The sequence below is a fragment of the Coloeus monedula genome, assembly GCF_965178545.1.
Source record: "Coloeus monedula genome assembly, chromosome: 2".
Taxonomy (NCBI): Eukaryota; Metazoa; Chordata; class Aves; order Passeriformes; family Corvidae; genus Coloeus; species Coloeus monedula.
The window spans coordinates 99,954,579-99,969,270 of record NC_138782.1 but is presented as its reverse complement, the minus strand read 5'-3'; the positions used below and the strand labels follow the sequence as shown (position 1 = coordinate 99,969,270).

General features: G+C 38.2%; 1 protein-coding gene across 1 annotated transcript; it reads left to right on the top strand.

The window, feature by feature from the left end:
• Window positions 1-231: 231 nt before the first annotated feature.
• Window positions 232-5,593, top strand: ALKAL2 (ALK and LTK ligand 2; the record flags this gene model as incomplete). Its single annotated transcript, XM_082300892.1, has 4 exons — window positions 232-490; window positions 2,892-2,945; window positions 3,055-3,135; window positions 5,529-5,593. The coding sequence occupies 4 exons, from the start codon at window positions 232-234 to the stop codon at window positions 5,591-5,593; spliced, it is 459 nt and encodes a 152-aa protein (XP_082157018.1).
• Between the last annotated feature and the right edge of the window lie 9,099 nt (window positions 5,594-14,692).

Below are 14,692 nucleotides of genomic sequence, written 5' to 3'. Positions count from 1 at the left end.
ACCCCCCGCCCCGTCCCGCTCCGCCAGCCCCCGGCAGCCCGGGGCGGTCTGTGCCCCCGCCTTGTGTAACCTGCGAAGCGGTCGCCGCTCTTTCCTCCGCCAGTGTTTCCCATTTCATCCCCACGAGTCTCCCCACCTTCGACCCACCCCCAATTTTCTCTTCCAGTGTAACAGGAAGACCTCCCATAGCAGCAGATCCTTCCTCTTACGCACTCTTCAGGTCGGACTGCAATGAGTGGACTGAGGTCTTCTGGGCTGCTGGGGCTGGTACTCTTAATGCTCTCAGCAGGATACTGTAAAGAGAAAACAGACTCCGCAGATTTGAAGGACAAGCAAAGTCTCTTGAATCTCATCATGGAGATCATTCAGGAACTGAAAAGGTACCACCTGGAGAAGGACAGTGGGATGCAGTACTTCTCCAAGCATGACTATAACTTGGATCGAAGGCAAGTGGCAGACTATGGAGGATACCAGGATGAACAGAGAGTTGGTAAGTCATAGTCCATTTTTTTCCCTATGATGCCTTGGTGAATGAGATAACAGGTTACTAATTTTGTATTAAGAATACACCACTCAAAATACTTGCAGATTCCCTTTAGTATCAGAAGCAGACACAGATGGCAAATTTGGGATAGAAAACCTCCATTCACTTCTCACAGTCTTTTACTCTCTGGATAATGTACTCTAACTGAAAGTCAACTTCCTGTGGTTTTGAACAAAACCTATTAATAAGGGAAAAGACTGAAATGGGCTGAGATCAAAGAAACAAGGGATAAAAACGCTTTTTCCTGGAAGGTTACCACTTATTATCGTGCTTGGTTTAAATGTTTCTTGGAAATGACCCTAGTGAGATTCTCCGGCAGGATTGTGGTATGTCCTGAAACCTTACATATAGTCTTCTCTGCAGCTCAGTTTCACTGAACTGTTCACCCTGCTTGTTAGTTCCTTTTGTACCGAGAGAAGTACACCTTGAAATAGTAGGGAACTGAGACAGTACTCGTCTGTCACTGTGACCAGTCTGAGACACTCCTGCAGTCATCCTTCTGCTCATTTGACTAGCTGTTCTCTAACCTCCAGTGAAAGCACAGGTTTGTTCATGAGATGTTCAGGATTGCATAGAGCAGTCCAGAAATACACATGGTGATGGATAGTTACTGCTTAGTTTGGTGCTGTACTTCTGTGCATCCAGTTGAAACTAGATTTAGTTTCTCCTGCTGCCATGTCTAATTTAGTGTTCCCTGTCACTCCCAAGCCCCTACAGCGTTACTGCTGCTCATCTGACCCCTCCAACTGAAGGTGACTTTCTGAATATTTTCCAGCAAATGTCTAGTCACCTTTTCCCAAATTTGCTTTCATTTTGATAGTATGCTATTTATTTTGTCTTTATTGATCTCATAAAGCTTCATTGTACTTTTTCATCATTCTCATTCATACTCAAGTATCTTCACAAGTTTGCATTTATTGGTGGTTGTCATGAAAATATTGCTTCTCCATTTGGATGATTAATGAATGTACAGAAGACAACAATTTTGTTCTACTTAAGGTCAACACAGGAGAGAACATTTTGTTCTACAAATGTTGAAAAGTCAAAGAGGTCAGACTAAGCAGGGAACTGTGATCTGCACAACTCTAAATCTCATCTTGGAATGTGGGTGTAGTTTTTGGTCACCCTGCTGGTGCAAAACATCTGGCTTGTGTGGAATAGTTATCTATGAAATTAATAATCCTGCTTCATAGCAGATTATTTGGTAGTGTTGTTATTGATTCTGAAGCAGGATTTTTCGTTCTGGTATTATAATGGAGATTTTCCAGAAACTCTGAAAAGGAACTACTAGTTAGAGTCTTTCATTTTGGTTTTTGCATCACTTTCCTAGAGAGCCTGTCCCATGGGAAATTTCTGAGTGAAGCATGTGTGTTTTTAATGCTCTTCATGACATAATTAGGTCAAATAGGCTAAGGTCAATTTTACTTACACTGACTAAAGTTAGAAGTAAATGAAGAATGACTTTCGAGAAGTGTCTAAATTCACAAGTGGATCAGATCTGGATGGAAATGCTCTCTGCTGTATATCTGATAAAGAGGTGCCAGGGGAACAAAAAAGGCTGCTCACACATTTATGGTCAAGTAAATAAAGCACCATATAGTGTATCATACACAATCAGCACTAAGCTGTCAGCATAGTGTTTGTAACGGAAAGCAATCAAAGATAGTTGTAAATCAGGAAGTCACAAGCAGGGGTTAGGGCTAAAATGGATTTCAGTAAACCAGTTTCATTTTGCCATCTGCTGAACACACAACACAAAGCGGTAAACCACAAACATAGGGAGCCAGAAGAGAGCAATTTGCTTGGAATCATTTCCTGTGAATTTTATTTACTGCTAAAGGGGGGAGGTGGGGGGGAAGATTCCTGTAAGTAGATCAATCCAGTTTCATGATTAGAGCAGAACAGTGCTTCTGCAAACATACCTGGCACAGAATAGTGGATACATTTGCATAAGAGAATTAGAAGACACAACCCCAAACTTGAATATATCTTTGGGTCTTTACCACTCTTGTAATATGAAAGAATTTAAACCTAGGTAAACTTGATAATGTAGTTCATAGAGGACTAAAATCTGACTCTTAGTTAATAACCATCGTCATAAATGATCTCTCACCCAACAGGCACTGTTTCATCAGCACTGTGTTTCACAGAGCATTTTACAGGGTCTCCCTATGTAAAGCAAATTCTTGCAATTTAGCCTACTGTATGCGAAGGGCTTTTGCCCTCTGTGCACCTGTCAAGACATAGTGGTGATGTTTTCTGGACAGAGTATTCCCTGTCCTCATACTGTACTTGGCAAGCATAGTTCCAGTGCAGTAGAGTAACTATTCTTTTTTCTGTCCCACAGAAATAGTTCCCAGAGATCTGAGGATGAAAGACAAGTTCTTGAAGCATTTAACGGGTATGTTTGAGTTTTGCATTGATATCCATATTTCACATACATACCGTAAGCTGCACTACTCTACCTGTGAGCTGTGCTGATTCATAACTTATTTTTCTTTATATTTCAGGTCCACTTTACTTTAGCCCAAAATGTAGCAAACACTTTCATCGGCTTTATCACAATACAAGGGACTGCACCATCCCAGCATGTAAGTAACAAAAGCACAGACTTCCCTAAAACAAGGGGAAACTCTAAAATTTATTAGCTCTATCAAGTATCAGTAGTGATACAATCTCAGAATGCATTCCCTGCAAAGAAGAATTTGGAGTGCTCTGAAATGTACTAAGTATCCTCTACAGCATTGCTAGAACAGCATCAGCATTACAGAGAGGAAAATGGAAATAAAACTTTCTCACTGCAACTACACTATGTAGAATGGCTGTAAACACTGCATCTTTAGGTACTGATGTATTTGCCTCATGGGTTCCAAACCAAGTGTTTGCTTCTTACAGGAACATAACTCCCCTGACAAATATCTCATATTTAATTTCTAGTGCTGTAAATTCAAGATAGGATCACAAATCCAGGTGGGGTTATTTAGTTTTCATTGATTGTTTATGTAGGATACATTTTATAGACATTTTGTATTCTGACTATTCAGCTACCAATCTACCAGTGATGTTGATAGTGAATCTTTGCAACACCTGTCTTCAGTGAATTACAAAAGTATAGCTTCATAAGGCTTAGAAAAAACAGAAAAGTGCTGATGGACACAACTAAGCAAATGCAGCTTATGATACCTCATCACCGTTGGCAGCATAGAGAATTAAATAAAAATCAAACATTGACATTTATTAGTCAGTAGATGTGACTCCAGATTCACACTGAGGAGGACCTGTTGAGTAAGCAGATGCTATTTTAGCATAGCCTTTTCAGAATGGAAGCACACTTTATTTTACTTGTCTGAGGTCAACCAGTTGGGTCAGTAGCAGAGCTGGGAATAGAAACAAGAGTTACAGATTCCAAGTTTCAAGTATTAATAAATATTTCAGCCCAGTGCATGTTAAAGGCATATTTGGTAAGAATTGTGGACATTTTCTCTGTTTGTAAGGCTTCAGATTAGGAATTCCTTGGAAAGACAAGGATTTCTAGATGAGAGGTAGCCAGATCATGTTCTGTTTACATGGGTGGAGATGTAAGTTGTTCGTAATTTGTCTGTTCTGAACAAGCAACAGTCATATTACCTTTTCATAAGGATCACAACACAAACATCGTTTGGCTCAGCACTAACAAGTACTCCAAGCTGTGAAGCTAAAGACTAGTTGGCCTTAAAGGCTCTAAATTAGCCTTTTCCTTCTGCCAGGTGACATATCCACCAACATAATGTCTGGATAATGGAGGATAATTTGTATGAGTGGCAGTTACAGCATAACTATGCTGTGAGTTGGGGGTCGCTAACATTTCATCTCTAGGAAACATTAAATGTAGTTACTCATTAATAAAATAATACCTAAAAAAAATCAACATCATTTACTGGACTGGATTGACTAGCATCTCTTTAAAGTAACTTTCTTCTAGGAAAATGAGATGAACAGCTTGCTTTAATTCTTCATGCACAGGATGATGTTACTTTTTGATAATATCCTGACTTCAAATTATAGTGTTCCTTCTGTGTAGAAATCTGAAGGCCAAACAGCAAAGAAACTAAAAGTGTCAGTGATGCTGCAGCATGGTGGTAGCCAGTACAAAAGCGCTGTGTTGGCATACTTTCTAGCACTTTGTACAGTGTGGCAGCATTGGCACCTGAAAAATAATTTACTTTTCTATCTGTCCATAACCAATTTTCACAATATTTGCTTTCAGTTTTTCATGTAAATGAAAAAAACCCCTTTTGATTAATTTCTTGAGTTTTGCATTGCTTCTGTCTCCTACTATGAATGCATCAAAAAGTTGAAGGTACCTAAAATAGGAACAACTAACAATAGGACCACAGTGGAAAAAACAATTTTACTAGTTCTAAGATAAAACTTCATACTCTTATGAATGTTTATGATGTGGTCATCTACTTGGGCTGGACTTAACATTTGTATGACTAGAAGATGTTACTTGTCTAATTTAACAGCTTTCCCAGGAAAAAATCTATTGGAGAGTGGCATGACTTAATATTAAGTTGACAGACTAGCTCATTGAGGGCTGGATTTCAAAGGTGGCTGAGCACTATTTATTCTTTCTCTAATATGGAAATACTACAGTCACATGTTTAGATCCCGCACAGAAGCAGAGGCACAGATGTATAAATTTTATACACGCATACATACACTTGGACAGACTCCAAGCACATTCATGCTGTTTGTTTACAGATAGAACATGTGCAGAAGTCAGTTGCATAGTTAAACGTGCCATTAAACACGGCTTTCAGTTATTACACAATTTTTACGCGCTCCTTTTTTAAGTCAAAGGAGTTGATTTTTATTCTGTTGCAAACTAAGGTATTCGTTGAACTTCGCTATGACACTAATTTGCACACTGATACCAATTTTAATTTTTAAAGGCAAAGTTGATTTCTCTGGTAATCTAGTCATGCTCTTTTTTTTCATACAGACTATAAAAGATGTGCCAGGCTTCTTACTCGATTGGCAGTAAGCCCTATGTGCATGGAAGGATAAAGGTAAGCGTTTTTTTAGCAGAAATGACATTCCACTGCATAGCAAAGCAGTGGATGTTGTATTTCATACATGAAAATTCATGGGAGTATAATAACAACTGTCCTGTAGATAAGGTATTCCCCTCCCAGAGGAGCTGAAGTAACTGGCTTAATCTGGCAAATTTTGGCATTAAGGAAAGGGTACCCCCTACTGGAAGTCATTACATAAATGTCCATGTGCATAATCTGTGAATTATTTATAGCAGCATACACTTAGCAGATAGTGAATTTGTTGCTACAGAACAAAACACAACAGCTGTGGCTTATTTTTCAAGAGTTTACTCAGTACACAATTGCCTGTATCGGCAGCAGCAGCCGCCCTTTTATGTGTGCAGCTGTAGATCGGTGCTGTAGTCAATAGTATGAGTTAATGTATACACAGCTATACACATGAGAGCTTTATAAATGTAGATAGGTCACAGGTGCTTTTATAGTAATTCAATTAAAATATATTGATAGGAGCATTGATAAACTAACTTCAAGCTATTTGGATTTTTTGGGATTTCCTTGTGTACACCTCTCATGTCTATCGGTTCATTGCCTCCTGTTTTGCCTAGATGTGCCTCTATTTCCCACAAATACTCGGGAAATTTCATCACCCACCAAAATAAAAACAAAAGCCAATCAACCGAACCAAAAAGTACTCCCAAACTATCTGTATTTTTAGAGAACTGTAACATAAGAGTACAGAAGGAGTAATTTAAATTCTGTCCTCAGCCTTTACCTGAGACCAAATGTGATCTTGGACAGAGAGAGAACTAATAACCATGTAGATTTGTCAGTAACAAATGCTGTCAAACCAAGATGCTTTAACTCTGGGACAAGATACACATCTTGTGGAAAGAATCAGTGACGAAAAGTAATAAATATTAAGCATTTTATATTTTTTTTTTAAAGTATTGACACTGTTTTGCACTTCATTCTCACACGCAAGCTGGGGAAATAGGATCAAGATAAATGTAAAAGTGACTGGAAAAAGATATATAAGTTGTTAGTACTTCATTGTCAAAACTGGAAAAATGTTATTGAGCAGTGTCACACAGCTTCATTATGGGTTTGATATTGTTCAATATTTTCATTAATAACTTGGGTGACAGAATACTGTATTTATGTATTTCAGTATTATAGGAGAAGCAACTATGATACAGTACAACCTTGAAATTAAAAATAATCTTGGAAAATAGGCCAAATAGTCTAAAACCAGGATAACAGATAAAGAGCAGAATTATGAAGTCACGTAGGATTATTCAACTGCAGAAATACACCGAATTTGGTGAATAGTTAAATAGTGCTGTCGAAAACATGGAGGATGACGTGGACCACAAACTAAGGAAGTCAGCAGTGTTACACCTGAAGAAAGTCAAACAATACTGGAATTTATAAATAGAATAATTTTTTATGAAATTCCCGACATAATTACTGTTACTGGAATACTATATTTAATTAAGGGTACCACACTTGAAGACATGTGGGTTCTTCTTGTAAGAGTCCAAGGAAGAGCAACATGAATGACCAAAGGCCTAGCAAACTCAGCATACAAGAACAGTTACAGGAATTAGGATTATTTAATCTAAAAAAACACGACTGCAGGAAAACATGATGGAGCTGTTCAATTTAATGAATGACTTGCTACAAGTCATTCTCTCTATCCAGTCTGGATAAATGAGACACAATTTGTTTAACTTTGCAAATAGGTGAATAATGTTATTACCAATATCAATAAGCAGATACATCAGAGTATGAAATTCTTTTCTCCCTTTCTTTAGAAAATTTTATCTGTATCTTAACAACCTGTCCTGTAAACACGAATTTTTAATATGAAGGAATAGCAACTAAAGTAGTTCACATCTCAAGCTGGGAGTCTATTTAAAAATGTCCATCTCTCAAACAACACTTTTGCTCAACTAGCAGGCATGTTTCAATGCTAGCAGCAACTCTCCTCTTATTCACACAGACACAAATCTGTAGTGCTAGACTCCTTAAGCAGCCTCGATTAGCAGAAAGGAAGACTGTCCTCTACTACACACATCTGGAGATGCACAGGTGTCTCCATAAGATTAAGCCTCTTTTCTCCTCAAAGCTTTTCCACTGCATCAGTTCAATTTGTGTGAAACAAATTAGGTTTCCTGTTTTGTTCAGTATCTGATTCTTGCTTCATTTCAGACTTCTAAGTGGGCTGGGCTATAGATGGACTGTTACTTTGGCAGACTGGTAGTTCTGGTGGATTTTTCAGATCTATGGACATTTATCCATTTTTAGAGATCAATTTGGAGAGAAGAAGAAATTATAAATTTATTTTTATTTGTACTTAAAATGCATTTTGGACAAGCACAGCTTTAAAGCACACAAGACATTGAAACTCAGAGCTGAGATGAAATAAGAAAATAATATGTGAAAACAGAAATTAGACATCTGTTACTGTCACAACACACACCTAAATGGGCACATGTGCATTTATGGTACAACGTGTCTTATGGAGCCTTCACTTTTTCTCATTTATTCTATACATGTGTAACTGAGCTCCATCTTCTCTTTTTTTTAGAGCGTATGTTCCCTTTCTGCCTGTCCTACAGACATGAGCAATGCAGGGACCCAGTAACAGCCCTTCAACTTGTTGAGATTGCATGAGTGAAGCCAGAGCAGCAGATTTCTATTATCACATCTCTCAGTAGACCATTTTTTTTTTCCAGTCAGCCACCCAGGCTGTATTCCCTGGCTGTCACCAGCACCATCTCTGATTAATTTTATTCTGTAACCGTTCTCATGGTCAACACAGCTATGCTGGGGTCCTGTCCTTCATGCTCCTTTTTTTTTTGTTCTGGTCTTCAGCCTCATTCTTCTGCCAGCTTCCTAATAGTTCCCATATTCCATGCTTGCTTTGTTCCACTCCATGCAGATACATCCCACAACTGTTACATTGTCCATATCTACAGTAGGTAAGAGATGCCAGGAACACAATTCCCAAAGTCTTCACCTAAATAAAGTTCACAATTCAGATCATGAGCATTTCTTGTGACAGACGGTGATGAATCCGAAAATCCCTTTGACAGCGTTTGTCACAGCCACTTTCGCTAAAATCATAGATTTTACTGCTTTTGTTTGAAAACCGCAGGTGCTACTGTTGGTGCCCTCCCTTTTCCATTACCTGTTCTTTATGTGTTTGCTAGACACCAACACTGATCTCATAACTTATGTTGAAAACTCCTTGTACTGTGAGGAGTAGTTCAGGGACTAAGGACTGCATTATCACATAATATTACATACTTCTGTTTTGAAGATTTCCCCTAATTTCTGTACTGACAACTATTAATGGAGTTTTTAAAACTTTTTTAAAGCATCTACACTTTTTTCAAATAAACAAAGTAAAACTAATTACATACTTTTACACAAATACAAGACTGGTGCAAGTAGTTGGAGTCTCAGGCTAAGCAGAGAAAATGAGACTTACATACTATAAGAAGTGTATTAAAGAAACCTACCAGTTGCTTGTTTCCTTAAGATGCAGATACACATACATGTCAAATATTCTTTGCAAAATTCCTAATAAGCTTAAAACTGACGTTTCCTTTGGAACTCAGAAAAATCTGTGTAAACTCCTCAAGATGCATTGACCATACTAGTTATATGTGACAAATGCTGAAAATACAAGATAAAGTTGGAAACTTAAAATACATGAAGAAAAAAACTGAAATACCCCACTAAATACACCATTCCTTTACACCATATTATATATCAATTTTTTCAAATTATTCTTAAACCACAGTATTTGGGCACTTGAATTTTGCTTCAAGTGTTTTTAGCAATGGAAACAACAGCCCTTAATTGCATCTTCCCTTAGACTGGTGCTTATTCAGAGTAACACTGAGTGCATTCAAGAAATATCAGACATTTGAATTCCATAAAAGTGAAGGTGAAATTAAGATGAGGGGGTTGTGTATTATTCAGTGAAGGTCTTTTTTTTCTAGAAAGTATAGCTTGATCTGTCTTACACAGCTGCTCAGGCAATGTTCAATCACCTCTTCTTGGTGCCAGGAAGTGGTTCCCAAGTTAATTAATTTAAGACTTTTATCAGAACTACTACTTTGAGTTAAAAAGGCAGTCAGTGTATATGGTTACTAGTGTGGCATTGTCCAGGTTTATTATGTCCAGCATAGTTTTCCTTGCTGTGGGATGTCTGTGGCTAGCAACAGATAGGACATTAAGAGCTTCATAATCTTCAATGCATGGATCTCTCTGTGATAACATTACAGCAGAATTTCACCTGGGTGTGTACACTTGGGAAAAGAATTTTTTTATGTAAGCAAGGGGAGTTTCTGCCACAAAAATCCTACTGGCACAGTATTTAAAGTTTATATTGATATTTAAACCACTAAATTCTTCTCACACAGATTAGCTTTTTCCTAGAATCAAATTTGGAAAGCTGTAGTATGCCTTTACAATAGCTTTCATTTGTGCTTTTAAAAATTAGCACAATTGGTTGGGGAGTTGTATAATTACCTATGTTCTCAATAGAGGCTGTAGTCAAATTGCATTCAGGATCTCTACTAAGACTATCCGTCATCCTTCAGCTAAGTTCCAGCCCAATTTTCTTACACTGATGGATATTACAGACTATATGAAATAAAAACTTTTTTTAATAAGTACAACAGATTTATGAGTACTAAAAATCTGGAGTCTATTCAAGGGTTTCTGAAAACGTCAGGGGTTTAGAAAACTATAAGTTAGCTGATACAAAACTGTAAGTTACCCATACAAAAGCAGATGTAGATGAGATGACAAATGAGCATCCAGTTTTTCACCCCCAGCGAGCTGCATATCCCCGTTAGTAATGAAAAAACTTTTTATTACATTTTCACTGTTTAACTTGTAAATTGTACTACACACTGATCAAACCAAAAGCACGTTACTTTCTTCTAAATATCACTTTTTAGCATCATAGCTTAAATAGAGTACAGTAGGAGCATACATACAGAAAATAAGCCACATGAAAATGCAAGACAAGAAAAATTTACATCAGTTTCTCCTCTAAGGAAGGATATTAAAAAAAAATAAAAGTAATTGTCCTATCTGCAAAGCCAGAAAAAAACCCTAGATTACATTAAGCTTTTCTGTAACATTATTACATTTCCTAATAGCTTTCAAAAATTGCAAAACTAAATATTTAAATACTACTAACAAGTATTTCTGTATGCACCAATAGCTTGATTTTCAATGGATTATGTCAAGTCCAACTGACTTTGCATACAAATGATTCTATTACAAATTACACTTAAGCAGTAGAAAATGTAGAGAAACTCAGAGTATCAGAGAATTCACACTGATCATGGGAAAGACAGTTACCTATGTTCAGACAGAAAATATGAAAGCTTAACTGTGAAAAATATCATCATCAGAATTCTAGTATCAGAGTACCAGTGGTTTTTATCTCTCCCATGAATTTTTGATGGCTGTAAGACACCAGAGCTTCAGCTGAATCTGTTTGCATGTAAGAGTCTTTCAGCTGTGGAGTTCCTGCTGACTAAAAAGACATTGTACATTGTTTTTACTTCTAAAAAAGAACAGTAAGAGGCATAGAAACACATGACACTGGGTAGACAGACTTGCAGAATTCAGTGCTCACCTGTCTAGAAAATATCTAGAAGAGGTCACCTGTCTAGAAGAGGACGGACTTCTAGATAGGTGTATATGCAGTTACACTACATTTTCTTGTAAGCTTTAAAGGTGTTGAGGGAGTTGGGTTTTGAAAACCTTCACCATTCAACCTTTAAATCAACATTTCCAGAATAGAGACAAAACACCTACATAAGCAGTGTGGAAACCTGTAATTTTGTGTCTGTGATTTTGATAACCGTGTCATATGCATGGTTGTGATTTCATTCCAAGAAACTATTTTGGGAAGACTTGATAGAACAGGCAGTTAATTTAACCACTGCAGCTCCTGCTTAGTTTGTGGTGGCTCAGTGTTGGCATGTTCCAGGGGCTATATTTATACAACCAAATCTTAAAAAGTTACTTCTATTTGTTTCTTGTTTATATGAATCCAAGTTTCTTCACAAATGGGCCCAATGAAACATCAGATCCTTCCTAAATTCTTCAAACTGGGCACCCTATCAGCAGCTCCTGACACCAAGGCATTTGGACAGCATTTTGCACTTTGTTAATGCTATTCCTGAGGTTTACTCACTTTTTTGACTTCACAGATGCAGTCATTGGAACAGGCCAGACTTAACTACGAACACATTTTGAATAGATAGAACTGGATTTTCCTAGTCTGTCTACCAAACATGAACCATCAAAAAAAGTGATGCTTTCCAGAATTTCAGCTTTGATTAACAGTCAGGCTGATATGAACTGAGCTAAATCTGAAATTCACTACTGATCTTTCAAAAATTATTACTGATTTCTCCAGTTTCATTTACTATTTTCACTATGATAAACACGTTCTCAAACGTATAAAAATGATGAAAGGCAATTTTCTTTTCTCTTTTAATCCACCAGTTGTTATTGCCGTGACAAGAAACACCAAGAACCAAGAGAAGTGCCTTGGAAACCAACAGGGAAATAGAACTTACTACCTTTTAGTGAACTCCATTGTGAACAAGAGATTTATTTTTGCAGATTGACAGACTACTTCCCATAACTCTTTTAACATGCGTTTTGTATGTCATCAACAGTTTGCAGATTGACATTCTATACAGTAGCATAACTTTACAGTGAGCAGTAGTACTTAATGCTCCATACTTAAAAACACACTACAATTGATGTGTAATGCTGCCAAAAATTATGTAAACACAAATATTTCACCAAGAAAATTCATGTTCTATTGCTTAATTCTACAGTTTTAAGGAATGTTTGTTTGTATATCTAGAACTACTAAAGATCTGTTCCACAGTAGTTGTGGTCACTTGATATCCTTCATGCTTATGCAATTTTTTAAAAGTTTGGTTAAAACAAACTTGCATTGGGGTCACATTGTACCCTGGAATACAAATTGCATGACAAACAGGAACATAATTCCAAGTAGACATACTTTTTGGGACAGTGGAGCATGGATTTTGTACACAAACACAAGCTGCCATTAATTTACTTTATATAATAAATGTATGAAACATTCCAGCAAACGTGCAATATGTAAATACTGTAAATAACAAGCGTAAGTAATAAAGTGTTTGGTATTATGTTGTTCTCAGTTTGCTTTCTGTTCACTGAATCCAGGTAAACAAACTACCTTCTGGTAGCTACCATCATTTATCCACACGTAAAACTCTTTCCACTAAGAGCTCACAAGTGTAAGAAGGAAAGGTGTACTCACCTCAGAGTTCAGTAATCTGGACACCTTGGATTTGTGAGGATGGACAGATCTGTATGTTTCAAACCCAAAAAATGCCCAAGACCACAAGGCTGCTCCAGTTGTCTACAGCATTATAAAATGGAATATTTTTTAAGACTAACAGTTGTTCTGGGGTTTTTGTTTTTTGGGAGGGGCTTTTTGCTTTTTTAATAATCTGTAGTCTAATCATGATACTCCAAGTCAGAAATATAGTCAGAAAATGTCCAGTAAATAATTTTAGTATTGTAGAATTTTTAAGGAGTTAGTGAACACTTACTCCAGAAGCCTTGACACACGTTTCCCTTTCTTTTTTAAATCTGAAATTAAATCCAGTTGCCACAGTAAAATTACTCAAAAAGGAAGAAAATTTTTATGTGCAATCTGCAAATGCATGTACTGGGTTTGCATGGCCAGGTTTTGGTAGCAGGGGCGCTACAGGGGTGGCTTCTGTGAGCAGCTACCAGAAGCTTCCTCCATGTCCAGCAGAGCCAATGCCAGACAGCTCCAGGATGGACCTGCTGGGCCAATCAGAAATGGTGGTAACACCTATGGGATAACAGAAGGGAAAAGCTTTTGCACAGCTGTAATTGCAGCCTGACAAGGGTGAGAACATCTGAGAGGAACAACTGCAGACACCAAAGTCAGTGCAGGACGACCATGAGGATACAGAGATCCACCTGCAGCTCATGGAGGAGACCCACCCTGACTGAGCAGGTGGATGCCTGAGAGGAGGCTGTGACCCCATGGGAGGCCCAGGCTGGAGCAGGCTCCTGGCAGGGACCTGCAGACCTGTGGAGAGGGGAGCCCACACTGGAGCAGGTTTGCTGAAGGGACTTGTGACCCCATGGGGGACCCACACTGGAGGAGGCTGTGCCTGAAGAAAGGCACCCAATAGAAGAGTTACCCATGCTGCAGCAGTTTGGGGAGGACTGTTGCCTGTAGGATGGACTAGAGAACTGTCTCTTGTGGGACGGACCCCACACTGGAGCAGGGGAAGGACTCCTCTCCCTGAGCAGTGGCAGAAACAACCTGTGATGAACTGACCATAACAACCCCCATTCCCATCTCCCTGCACTGCTGGGGGAGGAGGTAGAGCTGGGGAGGAGGGGTGGGGGGGAAAATGTATGAAGGTCTTACTTTACTTTCATCATCCTGCTCTGAATGTGTTAGTAAAAAATTTGTTTAATATCCCCAAATTGAATCTGTTTTGCCCATGATGGCATTTGATGAATGATCTCTCCCAGTTCTTATCTCTGCTCATGAACCCTTAATTGTATTTTCTCTCCCCTGTCCAGTTGCAGAGGGGAGCAAGAGAGAGTTTGGGGGGTGCCTGGCATCCAGCCAGGGTCACCCCACTACAATGAACCACAGCTACTTTTATCTGAATGCTGGCATTCATAGTTTCCATTCTATCCTCAATTTGAACCACAAAATGTAAAACCAAAACCAAACACAACCATCCGCACCCTTAGAACTACCGGAGCTGAGATTCTGAAAACTGACACTTCAGAGCCTTCAGCATCTAACTGTTTAGAAGAAAAGAGAAAATGGCAGAAGTACAAAATCCCATCCTGGAACATAGCTGTATTTAGCAGGGGAGAAGTACATATTTTTATTTGCTTTCAATGATGACCGAATGCTGAAGTTCCACATCTCAATGGATGTAATACATGCCTGCAGAAAACTTGGTTGTTAAAGGAATCAACTTCTACGGGATTCACTAAAGCTGCT